Below are 15,949 nucleotides of genomic sequence, written 5' to 3' on the forward strand. Positions count from 1 at the left end.
AGTAATGTACGAATCAGGTGGCAAAGTCAGAAACAATTCTCCTTACTTCTGAGACTGGGGAAAGAACCAATGTAGTCTTCAGATTTTTGCTGACAAGTTCTTGACTGCCCAGCCCACACATTTCATTTGTCCATGTGACAGAAGGCTAACAGATTGTTGTAACTGGTTATATAAGCCAAAATCTGCAGTGCAAATTGATCCTGGACAGGGCCAATTCATGCATTGCAAAGTCCTTGACCAATTCCCCACTAGCCTTATGCTGCTCTCACTCTCCTCTTCTCTGTGGGACTTCCGTCAGATTTCACACTGTCTCCCCTGGAGCTGCAGCTAGCTTCACCATTCTCACGCGGCAAACAGAAACTGGTTTTAGAGGATCTCGTTTGCTGTGCGAAAAAGGAGGCACGAGTTGCAACCCACAGGGCAGATGGTGTGAAATCTGACGGAAGCCCCGCAGAGAGGAGGCGCATGAGAGAGGCGTAAGGCTAGTAGGAAATGGGTCCTTGTGTCCTCCATGTGCTGGGTCAACAGACCTCTGGTCTGAGTTCCATACTTGGAATTAAATTCCCAGGTATTCAAAGTCCTGGTTCAGATCTATTTCTTTCTGTGCTGCTTTCTTAACCTGAGATGTTCCCCAAGAACTACTGTTTGCTCCATTAGGGAAACTTTGGGGTGGAGTTCAGTGGTTGGAGTATCTGCTGGGTCTGCAAAAGGTCCCAGAGAGCCAGTTTGGTGTCATGCTTAAGTGTGCGGACTCTTATCTGGGAGAACCGGGTTTGATTCCCCACTCCTCCACTTGCACCTTCTGGAATGGCCTTGGGTCAGCCATAGCTCTCGCAGGAATTGTCCTTGGAAGGGCAGCTTCCGGGAAAGCTCTCTCAGCCCCACCCACCTCACAGGGTGTCTGTTGTGGAGAAGGAAGGTCAAGGAGATTGTGAGCCACTCTGAGATTCGGAGTGGAGGGCAGAATATAAATCCGATATCATCATCATTAGGTTCAATCCCCGGCATCTCCGGTTAAAAGGACCAGGCAGAAGATGGTATGAAAGACCTCTGCCTGAGACCCCAAAGAACTGCTGCCAGCATGAGTCATCAGTACTGATCTTGATGGAACACTGGTCCGATTCAAAATAAGACAACTCCATGTATCTTCATGTGTGTTACGTATATCCATTGGTCTATGCAAGTTTCCCTGGCAGGGCAAATAGTGGCTCGAGTCACCAGGATTATCTCAGGTTGGGAAAATGACACCACAGGGTGGAGAGCTAAGTTCTCTCTCTCTGTGTGCGCATGGTAGTATTGACCTGAATGGGCCCCTGCACACCTGAGAAAGAAAGCTTGAGCATGGCCACTTGTACCCACTTGACATGCCGTAGCCATGGGAAGGACACGAGAACTTTGCAATGGGCGAACTGGCCCACTCGAGTGTGCCTAGGTTTAGAGCCATAGATAATTTTGCTCACTGGGAGAAAAGGCCCTTATTCTAACGCCGTGTGCTTGCATTACCTGTCCTGAGAACATATTTCCATCTCTCGATGAACAATTCTGTGCACTCTGCTAATCGGGAAACAGGTTAATGCAATCTTTCATGCTTAACACACAGCAAGGGCTCGGGGCAGGTCAATGCTTTACAGACTGTAATTATGGATAAAATAATGTTCTTCTGGTGGGCTGCACACACCTGTGTATATTCCACACATGCGAGAGTGGCGAGAGGAGTGGTAAAATTTCAAAGAGGCAGACCGAGCTGTCCCTTTCCAGACTGCAGGCAAGGAGTCCCTTCCCTTTCCATTTATTCCAAACATCTTATCTAGCGCATTGGCATTTAGACCAGAGATGAAATTCTTAGCAGGAGCTCCTTTGCATATTAGGCCACACACCCCTGATGTAGCCAATCCTCCAAGAGCTTACAAAAAAAAGAGCCTCATAAGCTCTTGGAGGATTGGCTACATCATGGGGATGTGGCCTAGTATGCAAAGGAGCTCCTGCTAGAATTCCAGCCCTGATTTAGAATGTGTAAGAAACAGGGCCGGCCCTGGCACTAGGCAAATTAGGCAATTGCCTAGGGTACCAGCCTAGGGTTGCCAATCCCCAGGTGGGGGAAGGGGATCCCCCGGTTTGGAGGCCCTCCCCCCCGCTTCAGGGTCATCAGAAAGCGGGGGGAGGGGAGGGGAATGTCTGCTGGGAACTCTGTTATTCCCTATGGAGATTTATTCCCATAGAAAATAATGGAGAATTGAGTCGCGGGTATCTGGGGCTCTGGAGGGGGGGCTGTTTTTTGAGGTAGAGGCACCAAATTTTCAGTACAGCATCTAGTGCCTCTTCCCAAAATATCCCCCAAGTTTCGTAATGATTGGACCAGGGGGTCCAATTCTATGAGCCCCAAAAGAAGGCGCCCCTATCCTTCATTATTTCCTATGAAAGGAAGGCAGTGAAAAGGTGTGCCGTTCCTTTAAATGTGATGGCCAGCACTCCCTTTGGAGCTCAATGATGCTTGTCACAGCCTTGATCTTGGCTCCACCCCTAATGTCTCCTGGCTCCACCCCCAAAGTCCCCAGATATTTCTTAAATTGGACTTGGCAACCCTATACCAGCCTTCTGTGGGTGCTGATTTGGATGTCCCCCACTTGACACAGTGACCTGGGTTATCCAGATCAGGGAGCAATTTCAAGTATTGTGCTTTTCCTTTTTCTCACCATTCATCTGTTTTTGAAAATTGGTTATCAGGGGCACCAGAAATTACCCTTGCCTAGGTTGCCAGATAGTCCAGGGCCAGCACTAGTAAGAAAGAATAGATTAAAATTCTCAAGAGCAAGAGGACCAGCCTTTAAAAATATCCATGCCTAAGGAAAGAGGGGGATACGCATTTCAAAAAACAGCATAGATTAAAATCCAGGAAGTTTGTCATTGAGCTTGCTGCCTGGCTATTCCAAAATGGAAGCAATGGCAGAGCTACCGAGACAGCAAGAGTAGTGGAGGTGTGGCGTCCATTTTTTTAACGTTCCCTCATGTAAAAACTCCCCGGGGATTAAAAGAACGTCAGGAGGAAATGTTCAAGTCGCACCCTCCACCTGTGGTGCTGGTTCTCTGCTTGAGTGTGGGGGTGTTAAGTGCTGTCAAGCCGTTTCCAATGTATGGCGACACTCTGAATTGATGTCCTCCAAAACATGCTGTTCTTGACAGCTTTGCTCAGGTCTTGCCAACTGAGGGCTGCGGCTTCCTGGGTAAAGTCCATCCAGGGCTTTTTTGTAGCAGGAACTCCTTTACATATTAGGCCACTCCTCCCTGATGTAACCAATCCTCCAAGAGCTTAGTACAGGGCCTCCTATAAGCTCCGGGAAGACTGGCTACATCAGAACTAATATACAAAGTAGTTCCTGCTACAAAAAAAAAGCCCTGAGTCCATCCATCTCATGTTGGGTCTTCCTCATTCCCTACTCCCTTCCACTTTTCCTAGAATTCTTCTTTTCTGCTTCCAAAGCCAGTTTGGTGTAGTGGTTAAGTGTACAGACTCTTGTCTGGGAGAACCGGGTTAGATTCCCCACTCCTCCACTTGCACCTGCTGGAATGGCCTTGGGTCAGCCATAGTGGTGAAGTCAGCGGACTCTTATCTGGGAGAACCGGGTTTGATTCCCCACTCCTCCACTTGCACCTGCTGGAATGGCCTTGGGTCAGCCATAGTGGTTAAGTGTGGGGACTCTTATCTGGGAGAACCGGGTTGGATTCCCCACTCCTCCACTTGCGGCTGCTGGAATGGCCTTGGGTCAGCCATAGCCCTCACAGAGCTGTCCTTGAAAGAGCCCTCTCAGCCCCACCCGCCTCACAAGGTGTTGGTTGTGAGGGAAAAGATATAGGAGACTGTAAGCTGCTCTAAGTCTCTGTTTCAGAGAGAAGGGTGGAGTATAAATCTGCAGTATTATTATTATTATTACTGGGGAATGTCAAACAATGCAATACCTTGCCTGCAGCCTGAAACGGGGCAGTGTCTTCTGCCCCCCTCATATTTACCAAAACCTCATTCTGCCAAGTTTCTAGAACAGGTCTAGGAAGCCAGCTGGCATCTTCTGTGTGACCTGGACCAGCTCTTGGGCTGGTGGCAGTGTTCTGCTTTAACAACTCCAGATCAGCAAGTTCTCGTTCGGGTACAGTGGCTTGCATGCTGGCACCGTGGTCCGCCATCACCAGCTGCAAGGAAGCAGGACTCTGGCTATAAGTCCCATCCACATTTTGCTGTCCTGATGCTGTTCAGACAAGGTGCACGCTGCCTCCAGGTCAGAAGCTGGCAACCCTCTTACCAGTTAGTAGAAAGAGCAAGAGTCCAGGAACACCTTAAAGACTAACAAAACCTGTGGCAGGGGATGAACTGTTGTGAGTCACTGCCATGGCCGGCACGTCCATTAGACAGCCTCAGGCAGCTGCCTGGAGTGTGGTCCAGGGGGTAAGGCACTGGTTTTGGCCCTCCCTCCCACCCTCATAGCGGCCCAGTGGCACAGAGTGGTAAAGCGGCAGTACTGCAGTACTGTGGTCTGAACTCTCTGCTCACGACCTGAGTTCGATTCCGGCGGAAGCTGGAATCAGGTAGCCGGCCCAAGGTTGACTCAGCCTTCCATCCTTCCGAGGTCGGTAAAATGAGTACCCAGCTTGCTGGGGGGGGGAGGGTAAAAGACTGGGGAAGGCAGTGGCAAACCACCCCGTAAAAAGTCTGCCGTGAAAACGTCGTGAAAGCAACGTCACCCCAGAGACGGAAACGACTGGTGCTTGCACAGGGGACCTTTCCTTTCTTACCCTCATACAAGCTTGGTGGTGGTGGCGCAGTTCACATAGTGCATGCCACCGCCCGGCTGCCTTAGCTCCACCTCCCGCCTTCTGGAAGCACAGGCACAATGCGGGAGATGGAGCTACGGCAGCCGATGATGGGGCACGCTGTGCAAACCACATGACCGCTAGCTGTGCTCACTCCAGTTCACTCCAGCTCACTCAGCTCTGGCAGAGGTTGTCCTTGAAAGAGCAGCTGCTGTGAGAGCCCTCTCCAGCCCCACCCACCTCACAGGGTGTTTGTTGTGGGGGAGGAAGGTAAAGGAGATTGTGAGCCGCTCTGAGACTCTTCAGAGTGGAGGGCGGGATATAAATCCAATATCTTCATCTACCTCACAGGGTGTCTGTTGTGGGGGTGGGAAGGGAAAGGAGATTGTGAGCCGCTCTGAGACTCTTCGGAGTGGAGGGCGGGATATAAATCCAATATCTTCATCTACCTCACAGGGTGTCTGTTGTGGGGGAGGAAGGGAAAGGAGATTGTGAGCCGCTCTGAGACTCTTCGGAGTGGAGGGCGGGATATAAATCCAATATCTTCATCTACCTCACAGGGTGTCTGTTGCGGGGGGGGGGGGGGAGGGAAAGGAGATTGTGAGCCGCTCTGAGACTCTTCGGAGTGGAGGTTGGGATATAAATCCAATATCTTCTTCTTCAGTTGGGGGTGAGAGTCAGGGGAGGAGGGGTATGGGGAGGGGCGCCGCACTGGTGCTGGTCACTGCTGTCTTCTTCAGATCTGAAGAAAGAAGTGAGTAGTGACTCATGGAAGTTCATCCCTTGTCACAAATTTAAAGCCTTTAAGGCGCTACCGGACTCTGGCTCTTTCCTACAACTGCAGCCAGACTAAACACAGCTACTCATTTTGATCTGTCACCAGTTAGTTGGTTCCAATCTAATGTATGTTCAGCTTTATGGAAAATATGTCGCTCCACTTACCATCCAGAGCTGTTGCTTCAGCTCTGCCACAGCTGTTGCTTCGACTTACATGGGCCGCAGTCGGACGGTTGCCTTGCTGGGAAACCTGCTGGATTTTTTTGTTTTGTTTTAAAAGGATCTTCCATTAGTTAAAAATAGTTCTTTTATCAGATTTAAATTTTATTTTAATGAAATAAATACATTCTCCAAACAAATAAACACATTATGGGTAATAACAGTATCAAATACAGGATTGTAGGAGAAGTGACGAAGAGAATAATCAGATTATAATTACAGCAAATCAGTGGGATACGCAAAACTTGGAACTTTATCCATTAAAACCATATAATTTAACAAGGGTAACCAAACTGGTGGAAAATCAGAATTGCACTCAGCAATTCCTCTATATTGATTATAGTACAATTTTTTTTTCCATCACAAAAGATCTCCAGATATTATCAAACCACAAAGAAATTGATGGTGGTGATTTACATTTCCACCTAGATGCTATGGCTGCTCGTGCCGCTGCTAGTAAAAATTCAAATAAAATTCGGGTTGGTTTAGGTATTTTGACATCAGTCTGTAAAGAAAGTTACAGTAATACGGGTCGCTTAGGTATTTGCTGGGCTTTTTTTGTAGCAGGAACTCCTTTGCATATTAAGCCACACCCCACTTATGTAGCCAGTCCTCCAACAGCGTACAGGGCCTACTGTAAGCTCCAGCAGGATTGGCTACATCAGGGGTGTGTGGCCAAATATGCAAAGGAGTTCCTGCTACCCAAAAAAGCCCTGGGTATTTATTTCATAGTTACGAAAGGAATTTAGTCTATGATGGAATCCCAAAAAGCCGCAATTCTATCACAAGCCCTTTGACCATTGCCAGTGTGAATCTGTCCTTCTGCCAAGAGTCCTGGCCTGATTTTGGATGTTACGTAGAGTAGGCAGTTTGGCACTGTGGCTTACAGTAACTGCATGCTTTCTTCTCATTCGTCAAAGGTGGTGGTCAATGCCTTGGTAGGTGCCATCCCTTCTATCATGAACGTTCTGCTTGTCTGCCTCATTTTTTGGCTCATCTTCAGCATCATGGGAGTCAACCTGTTTGCTGGGAAGTTTGGGAAATGCATTAACAACACAGAGAGTGACCTGCCTTTGGACTACGCCATTGTCAACAACATGAGCGAGTGTCAAAGCCTGAACGAGACGGGAGAGTTGTATTGGACAAAAGTGAAGGTCAACTTTGATAACGTTGGGGCAGGGTACCTGGCTCTTCTGCAGGTGGTAAGTTCAGCTGGCCTTCATATTTCTGCATGGTTGGGAGGGGAAAGTTGCACATGGGAAATGCGTGCGCTAGCGGGGTGTGATGATTAAAGTGGTGAACTAGGACCTGGGAGGTCTTGGTTCAAATTCCTGTTCAGCCGTGCAGTGCACTGCATCACTTTGGCCCCATCACGTTTTTTTTCTGAACCTGTCCTTCCTCACAGAATGGTTGTGAGGATAAAACTGGTTGTGAGGATAAAATCACATATGTTCTCCTAAGCTCCATGGGGGAAAGCAGGGATGAATGGATGGATGCAGAGCTTTTTTTGCAGCAGGAACTCCTTTGCATATTAGGCCACACGCCCCTGATATAGCCAATCCTCCAAGAGATTACAGGGCTCTTATTACAGGGCCTACTGTAAGCTCTTGGAGGATTGGCTACATCTGGCGGGGGTGGTGGCATAATATGCAAAGGAGTTCCTGCTACAAAAATGGATGGGTGGATAGATGGAAAGTGGGGTGGATCTTGCTACAATCCTATCACTCCATTGAGCAAAGGTTATTATTCATTCATTTATTAAAATATTTATACTTCACCCTTTCATTTTGGCTCAGGTTTAAGGCCTTTGTCCAGTTCAAGGATAATTCCTCCAATTTAAGTGGCTCTTCCATTGGAGGAAGACTACTTAGAGAATAGTTGGATCCACATCTGTTCATTCGTTCATCCACCCACCCACCTATTATTCATCTGCCTGCCTGTTGTCTGTCTGTCTATCCATCCATCTGTCTGTCTGTCTATCTATCTATCTTCATCATTTATCTATCATCTATCTTTTTAACTATCATCTATCTGTCTGTCTGTCTATCATCTATATCAAGATCCACTTTTTAATCTGTTTTATGATGCACTCTGAACCTGAAAACGGCTTTATCGATATTGTTCTAGACTGTTTTGTTTGTTCTATGCCACTTTTATGCCCTGGCGTGGTTCTAGTGACTTATTTTTATTGGCATCAGTTGTTTTTATTGGCTTTTTCATGTTATTGCTGTGAGCTTCCTCTAGGAGCATCTGAGACCAGGACATGCAAAGTTGCTAAATGGAGAGATAGGAGTGAAAATTAGACAGACAAAAGCAGAACTGAAACGAACATGGGCAAAATCAATGCCTTCGAGCACATTTTTCTGAACCTTTCTTGTATTCTTGCCTGAATTTCTTCTCAGCATTTCCAATTAATAATAGTGTTTGTCTCGGAATTTTAAATATTCAAAGGGATTGACAAATCTCATTTTGTAATCCTGACCGGTACCTTGCAACGGCAGGTCAGTAGTAATATCCCCTGATGGGATCTGAGGTAGAGTAGCTTGTGGTGCATTTATAGAAGAGCAAGCCAAAAAAGGCATGCTAAGTAATTACCATCACAAAAAATCATAGAATCATAGAGTTGGAAGAGACCTCTAGGGTCATCTAGTCCAACCCCCTGCACAATGCAGGGAACTCACAAACACCTCCCCCCTAAATTCACAGGATCTTCATCGCTGTCAGATGGCCATCTAGCCTCTGTTTAAAAACCTCCAAGGAAGGAGAGCCCACCACCTCCCAAGGAAGCCTGTTCCACTGAAGAATCGCTCTAACGGTCAGGAAGTTCTTCCTGATGTTGAGACGGAAGCTCTTTTGATTTAATTTCAACCCATTGGTTCTGGCCCTACCTTCCGGGACCACAGAAAATAATTTCACACCATCCTCTATATGACAGCCCTTCAAGTACTTCAAGATGTGATCATATCACCTGTCAGCCGTTTCCTCTCCGGGCTAAACATCCCCAGCTCCTTCAACCTTTTCTCATAGGACTTGGTCTCCAGACCCCTCACCATCTTCGTCACCCTCCTCTGGACCCGTTCCAGCTTGGCTATATCCTTTTTAAACTGTGGTGCCCAAAACTGAACACAATACTCCAGGTGAGGTCTTACCAGAGCAGAGTAAAGCGATTCCATCACATCACATGATCTGGACACTAGACTTCTGTTGATACAGCCCAAAATTACATTTGCCTTTCTAGCCACCGCATCACACTGTTGATTCGTGTTCAGCGTATGATCCACTAAGACCCCTAGATCCTTTTCGCACATACTGCTGCTAAGACAAGTCTCCCCCATCCTATAACCATGGATTGGATTTTTCCTACATAAATGCAGAACTTTACATTTATCCCTGTTAAAATTCATTTTATTGATTTTAGCCCAGTTTTCCAGGCTGTCAAGGTCATCCTGTATCCTGCTTCTGTCTTCTTCTGTGTTTGCAACCCCTCCCAATTTAGTATCATCTGCAACCAGTTACAGATCCACCTAATAGTAACAGGATCCAAACCACATTTTACCAACTTGTCAACAAGGATAGTATGTGGAACCTTATCAAAAGCCTTACTGAAATCAAGATAAATGAAGTCTACAGCAGATCCAGCAAGGTAGTCACTTTCTCAAAAAAAGAGATCAGGTTAGTCTGACATGACTTGTTCTTGAGAAGACCATGCTGGCTCTTAGTAATCACATCCATTCTTTCTAAATGTTCCAGGACCAACTGTTTGATGATTTGTTCCAAAACTTTTCCAGGTATAGATGTCAAGCTGACGGGTCGGTAGTTACCCAGATCCTCTTTTTTCCCCTTCTTGAAGATGGGGACAACATTCGCCTGCCTCTAATCTTCTGGCACCTCTCCTGTTCTCCAAGAATTCTCAAAAATAATAGCCAGAGGCTCAGAAATTACATCCGCAAGCTCTTTTAGAACCCTTGGATGCAATTCATCTGGCCCTGAGGACTTAGTTTCGTTTAAAGAAACTAGGTGTTTCCCTAACTGATCCTAGGTTGGAACTTCATACACTCCTTATATATACATTTTTGCCATGGTGAGCACTGTTTCCCTCAGAAGAGAAGGCTGAGGAAAAGTAGGAATTGGGCAGTTCCGCCCTCTCTTCATAACCCATTACTATTTCACTTTCTTGCCCTCGCAATGGGCCTACCATGTCCTTGCTCTTTTTCTTACTCTGAACATAAGAAAAGAACCATTTTTTGTTGTTTTTAGCATCTTTGGCCAGCCTAAGTTCATACTGAGCTTTAGCTTTCCTAACTTTTTATCTACAAACACTGGTGATTTGTTTAAATCCATCTTCGGTTATAAGGCCCTCCTTCCCATTCCTAAAGGAGACTTTTTTATTTCTCAAGTCTTTAGAGAGCTGTTTATGGAGCCACTTTGGCTTCTTTAGGCTTTTTTCATTTTTTTCTTCTCATAGGAATCATCTGTGATTGCGCTTTCAGTATTTTGCTTTTAAGAAACTCCCAGCCCTCCTGAACCCCCTTCCTTCTAAGTATTTCTGACCATGGGATTTTACCCAGCATAATTCTAAGTTTATCAAAGTTTGCCTTTCTGAAGTTCAACCTATAAGTCTGACTACGTATAGCTTTTCCCTTCCCTAAGACTGTAAATTCCAAAATCACATGGTCACTACTGCTCAGGGTGCCCACTATTTCCACTTCTTCAATCAATTCTTCCTTGTTGGTGAGAATCAAATCCAAGATAGCAGATCCCCTTGTTTCCTTCTTCACTTTCTGGAAAATAAAGTTGTCAGCAAGACAAGTCAGGAATCTATTTGACTTTTCAATTTTAGCAGATTTGGACTTCCAACAGATGTCCAGGTAGTTGAAATCTCCCATGATCACTGTATCCCTTCTCTTGGAGAACTTTGCAATCTGCTGTAGAAGTATCTCATCCAAGTCCTCTGCCTGACTTGGTGGTCTATAGCAGACCCCCACAATAATATCACTGTTATTTCTTACTCCTTTTATTTTTACCCAGAGACTCTCAACTGAGCTGCCATGCTCCGATTCACATATTTCCTCACAAGTATATACCTCCTTCACATATACTGCTGCCTCCACCCTTTCTCATTTCCCTGTCCCTTTTAAATAAGTTGTATATCTGAATCCTAATATTTCAGTTGTGAGTGTCATCCCACCATGTTTCAGTAAGGCCTATTATGTCATAGTCTCCTTCCTTTATTAGGACTTCCAGTTCCTCCTGTTTATTTCCCATACTCTGTGCATTAGTGTAGAGACATCGGAATCCATGTTTTATGCATCCCGAGGGTTTAGTTTCTGTACAAACCTGCAAGTTAACATTACCTAGCGTATGCTGCACTCTTTGCAAATCTTTAATGTTCTTATCCCCAGTTTCTGGCATCATACGAGGCTTTGAATTATTGTCTCGCTTCCCCATACAATTTAGTTTAAAGCCCTCCTTATTAGGTTAGCAAGGCTGTTACCAAACACCTTTTTTCCTACCACTGTAAGGTGCAAACCATCTCCCGATAGAAGACCAGCATCTCGAAAGTGTAAGCCATGGTCCAAAAATCCGAATCTTTCCTGACGACACCATCAACGTAGCCAGTCGTTTATTTGAAGTATTCTTCTTTGTCGTCCTAAGCTACGGCCTTCAACAGGAAGCACTGACAAGAACACAACCTGTGTGCCCAGCTCCTTCACCTTCTGACCACATAGTCTTTTCTAATACGTTCAGGGCTATGACGGGCAGTATTGTTCGTTCCCACGTGGATCAACAAGAAAGGATAGTAATCCGTAGGCTTGATAAGTCTTCCAATCCTTTCTGCACCCAGCAGACAGCAGACCTCTCGGGATGACGAATCCGGTCGGCACACTTTGGGCTCCACTCCTCTGAGCAAAGTGTCTCCAATCATCACCACCATCCTCTTCCTATATTGGGGAGCAGAAGCTCCAGGCTTCTTATCTGCAGGATCCTGAGAAACTTTCTTCAAGCTTCGTGGAGGCTGGGGAAGTAGCCCTTCTTCCAGTTGTTCAGAATCAGTTACTGTGGGGAGATCCTGGAACCTATTGCTGAGCAGCAGGGGCTCAGAACATCTTCTGATTTTCTTTCTCCTTTGGGTTACATTTTCCAGGAACCCTCCTCCTGTGTTGGATTCTCTTCTAATTGCTGAGATACCACTTCCTCTCCCTCCTCTTGTCCTGTCAAGAGTGCCTTACGTGTTTTGTCAAGAAAATCCTCACCTTCCTTTAAACACTGCAGTGTGGACAGTTGTGTGCCTCCAGTCCCTGTATCTTCTCCTCCAGCAGGGCCACTAACTTACACTTGCTGCAAGTGTAATTCGTGCTACTCTCAGGTAGAAGTACAAACATCCCACAGTCTTTACACATCACTGCCTCTGCTCCCTCACCAGCCATACTGCTGCAATCCATTTCAACATTTTCTTTATCTTCACTTCTCTTTAAATCCCACTACCAACTGCCACTTGAAACTACTTGTGAGTAACTACCCACCTTTCTACAGAACCCCCAAACTAGACCCCCAGGCTAAGAGCCCTTTGGCTCTTGCCCTTAGGCTCGCGCCTCTGGCAAGGATGAGCCTTGCAAATTAAAGGCTCAAGCCCCCACCCACCTCTGACTCAAGAGCCAGAGCAACGGCAGAGGGTGGGGCCAGCAATTACCCACAGGCAAACAAGCTCTCCTCACTCAGCAACGGCTACACAAAAGCAATCAGAAACCGCTCTTCAGCAGGCACCAAGCACTCCACAGTTACCTCCCACAGCAACCCTAGGTAATGCTCCCCAGCAGTTTTAGAAAAGCAAATCAAGTCTCACTCACCTTACCAGCAGCTCTGTTCTAGATCCAAACACCTTCTACTGCAGCTGAGCCACTTAAATGCTCTATTGCAAAGTATGCAATAAATTATGTTGGTAGTATACAACAAAGATTTTTAAATTTCTAGTGCTCACAGGCACCCTTAAACTGTTTACAAATATGTGAACATATAAGGCAAGTTGAGTACTGAACAAAGTAACAGAAGTTCCAGTACAATTCAGATAATGCATACAAAGTCACAAAATGCAGCTAAGCAGCAATGAGCAGCAGTAAAACACCCATTCCAGATATTGTGGTGTTTCAATTTCTCTTCATCAGTTGCAGAAGTCATCTAGTAGTCTGCTTCAATGGAACCAGATTTCAGCATCTCTATATTCTGGACATAAAGTTCACAGCTTCATAATGGAATTCTTCATAATGGAATCCTTCATAACAGAATCCATGGGTTGCTCTTCTACACAGTTAGCTACGCTAAGTTCTCCTTTGACTTTGCATCTGTGGTGCGTTTATGGCGGACGTGAGATTCAAACTGGGAAGGTTCTGAGTCATAGTTCAGTCCCTTTGCTCTTGTGCTACTCCAGTAATTATGCATGTCGTTGGATTAATGAGAGATCTTTTAGACCCAGCATGGAGTAGTGGTTAAGGATGGCGGAGTCCAGCCTGGAGAACCGGGACTGATTCCCCCCTCCTCCGCACGAAGCCTGCTAGGTGACCTTAAGGCAATCCCAGTTCTCTCTCCAAACTCTCGCTATTGTTCATTGTGCAAAGAAGTACTTTTAGTGTCTGTTCTTCTCCACTGAGTGCCAGTCAATTCCATTGGGTGACCCTCAAGTTCTAGTATTGTTATAGAAAGCTGTCTTTGTCTCTCTTTAACACTCTTCGCATTGTACAATTGTATACATTTGCTGTCATGTATTCCCCCTGGCTTTCTTTTACTTGAAATTTAAAAGCCCAAGACACTTTCGCTTTTATTTCCAGGAAAGGTGTTTCATCCCCCTTGATTGTTTGAGTTCCTTTTTCCCTGCATCTTGCATTGCCCTGTGAGATCCTTCTCTGAGATGGGGCAACAGCAAGAAGCTGAAACAATCCACCTGTCTGAATGTGTTCTAAGAATTGCTGGCAGTTACTTTGTGGGGTCCTCAGGGTGATGGGAAACACTTTCTTGCCACCCAACGTACAAGTTCGTGGAGCTGAAAAGCCAGCGAGGGATGATTTCTCATTTCTTATCCCTCTCTCTCCTCTAAATCTCTCTTCTGGTGACAGCCAGTTTGGTGTAGTCGTTAAGAGCATAGACTCTGATCTGGGAGAACCAGGTCTGATTCCCCACTCCTCCTCCACATGCAGCGAGCTTGGTGGCCTTGGGCAAACCACAGTTTTCTCAGAGCTGTTCTCTCAAGAGCAATTCTCTCACCCCTCTTTCAGCCCCACCTCCCTGTTAGGGTGTCTTTTGCAGGGAGAGGAAGGGAAGAAGATTCTAAATTGATCTGAGACTCTGAGTGATGGGCGGGATATAAATCCAATTTTTACTTTTCTTTATTTTATTTTATCAAAATTTATATCCCACCCTCCCCTAATGGGCTCAGGGCAGCTCACAGCAGTTAAAACGACATAACATTTAAAACAAGATATGCAATAAAATCATTTCCATACATTTTACACTCATTACGTTCAAGATGCGCATTGATATTCTGATCATTCCAATGTTTTTTAGTTTCGGTTCTCACAGTTCAGTGAGATTGCCAGTGCTATGAAATAATAGGCACCTCCCCTTAGCTATTGAAAGCGAGTTTAAACAATTCGGTCTTACAGGCCCTGCGGAACTGTGGCAGGTCCCGCAGGGCTCTGATGTTTTCGGGGAGGGCATTCCACAGAGCGGGGGCTATTACCAAGAATGCTCCGGCTCTGGTGATGGATAATCAAGCTTCTTTTGGTCCGGTGATCTTAAGATTTTGGGACCCAGAACGTAGTGCTCTCTGGGGTACCTATGGGAAAAGGCGGTCCCGAAGATAGACAGGTCTCAGGCCATATAGGGCTTTAAATGTTATAACCGGCGCCTCGAAACGAATCCAGAACGCCACAGGCAGCCAGTGCAACATTTCCAGCGCAGGTTGAATGTGCTCTCAGACAGGTAGCTCCATTAACAACCTGGCTGATGTGTTTTGCACCAGCTGCAGCCTCTGAATCTGAGTCAATTTCCTCCTTCTCCTCCTCCTCTTCTCCCATTGTGCAAATCAAGCCTCTTGATTCATTCCACGCCATTTTCTATTTCCTTGCGTCTGTATTCCCCTGTAAAATCTTCAGGGTGAAATAAGTGTTATCCAAATATTAATTATGTCATATTAGCCCTACATAAAAACGAGCAGTATGCGTCACAGAAATACCATGGCACAGAAATACCATGGCACAGGCACCGACAAAACTGAAAGTGAAGAATAACGAACCAAAACGGTTGATCAGCGTGTGAATGAGTATAAAAAGAAACAAGCAAACAAGGGGAACATTGGCTCATCCCCACCCCACACAAAACCAGGAAACCTAGGGCATGGGCGGTACCGGGGCTTCTTTTGTAGAAAAAAGCCCAGCAGGGACTCATTTGCGTATTAGGCCACACACCCCTGACACCAAGCCAGCTGGAACTGCGTTCCTGTGCATTCCTGCTCAAAAAAAAATCATGGGTGTTAACATGCTGTAATGCCATCTGCCCCACAATAGGCGTGACTGCCTTTCTGATCTTCCAAACTGGAGAGAGCTCCAGATTTATTCGTTTGCATACTTCTGTTCTCCTCTAGGAGGACCCAAAGTGGCTTACGACGTCATTCTTCCTCCATGTTATCCTCACAGCCGCAAGGATCAGCTGTGGCACAAAGTGACATGAAGTAATTGCCTCAGGAGCAAGTTCCAGAAGAGTAGGGCTGCTGGACCCCCTGGTGGAGGCAAGGGTTGTCTGCTGATAGGCACTGCCCTGCCTACAGTCACTGATTAGCTGACTGGCAGGGGGACCTACCAGTAGAAAGAAAGCCTAGGCCACATGGCCTACCTCACACAGGAAGTGATGTCATCACATCACCAACTTCTAGGTGACGCTTTAGAGTTTTCTAGAGTGTCGCATGGGAGTTGCTGGCATGATGATGTCACTTCCTGTGTGATATAACACTGTGGCCTCCCCGAATCCCCCCTCCCCAGTTGCCAGGAAATACCTTTTATTATAGGCACTCCTGTAAATTTAGGGTTGCCAACTCCTCCTTGGGAAATACCTGGAGATTTGGAGCTTGTGGAGGGCAGTGTTTGGGAGGGACCTCAGTTGGGTA

At 46.2% G+C, this 15,949-nt stretch overlaps 1 protein-coding gene across 1 annotated transcript in view; it reads left to right on the forward strand.

Annotated features, from left to right (window-relative positions):
- LOC132578151 (sodium channel protein type 5 subunit alpha-like) overlaps positions 1-15,949 on the forward strand; it is a 431,998-nt gene that overhangs the window by 396,354 nt on the left and 19,695 nt on the right. The window contains 1 exon segment of the mRNA XM_060248007.1: positions 6,717-6,998. Within this exon segment, the coding sequence (XP_060103990.1) occupies positions 6,717-6,998 (282 nt within the window).

Source organism: Heteronotia binoei, chromosome 10 (genome assembly GCF_032191835.1).
Source record: "Heteronotia binoei isolate CCM8104 ecotype False Entrance Well chromosome 10, APGP_CSIRO_Hbin_v1, whole genome shotgun sequence".
Lineage (NCBI taxonomy): Eukaryota > Metazoa > Chordata > Lepidosauria > Squamata > Gekkonidae > Heteronotia > Heteronotia binoei.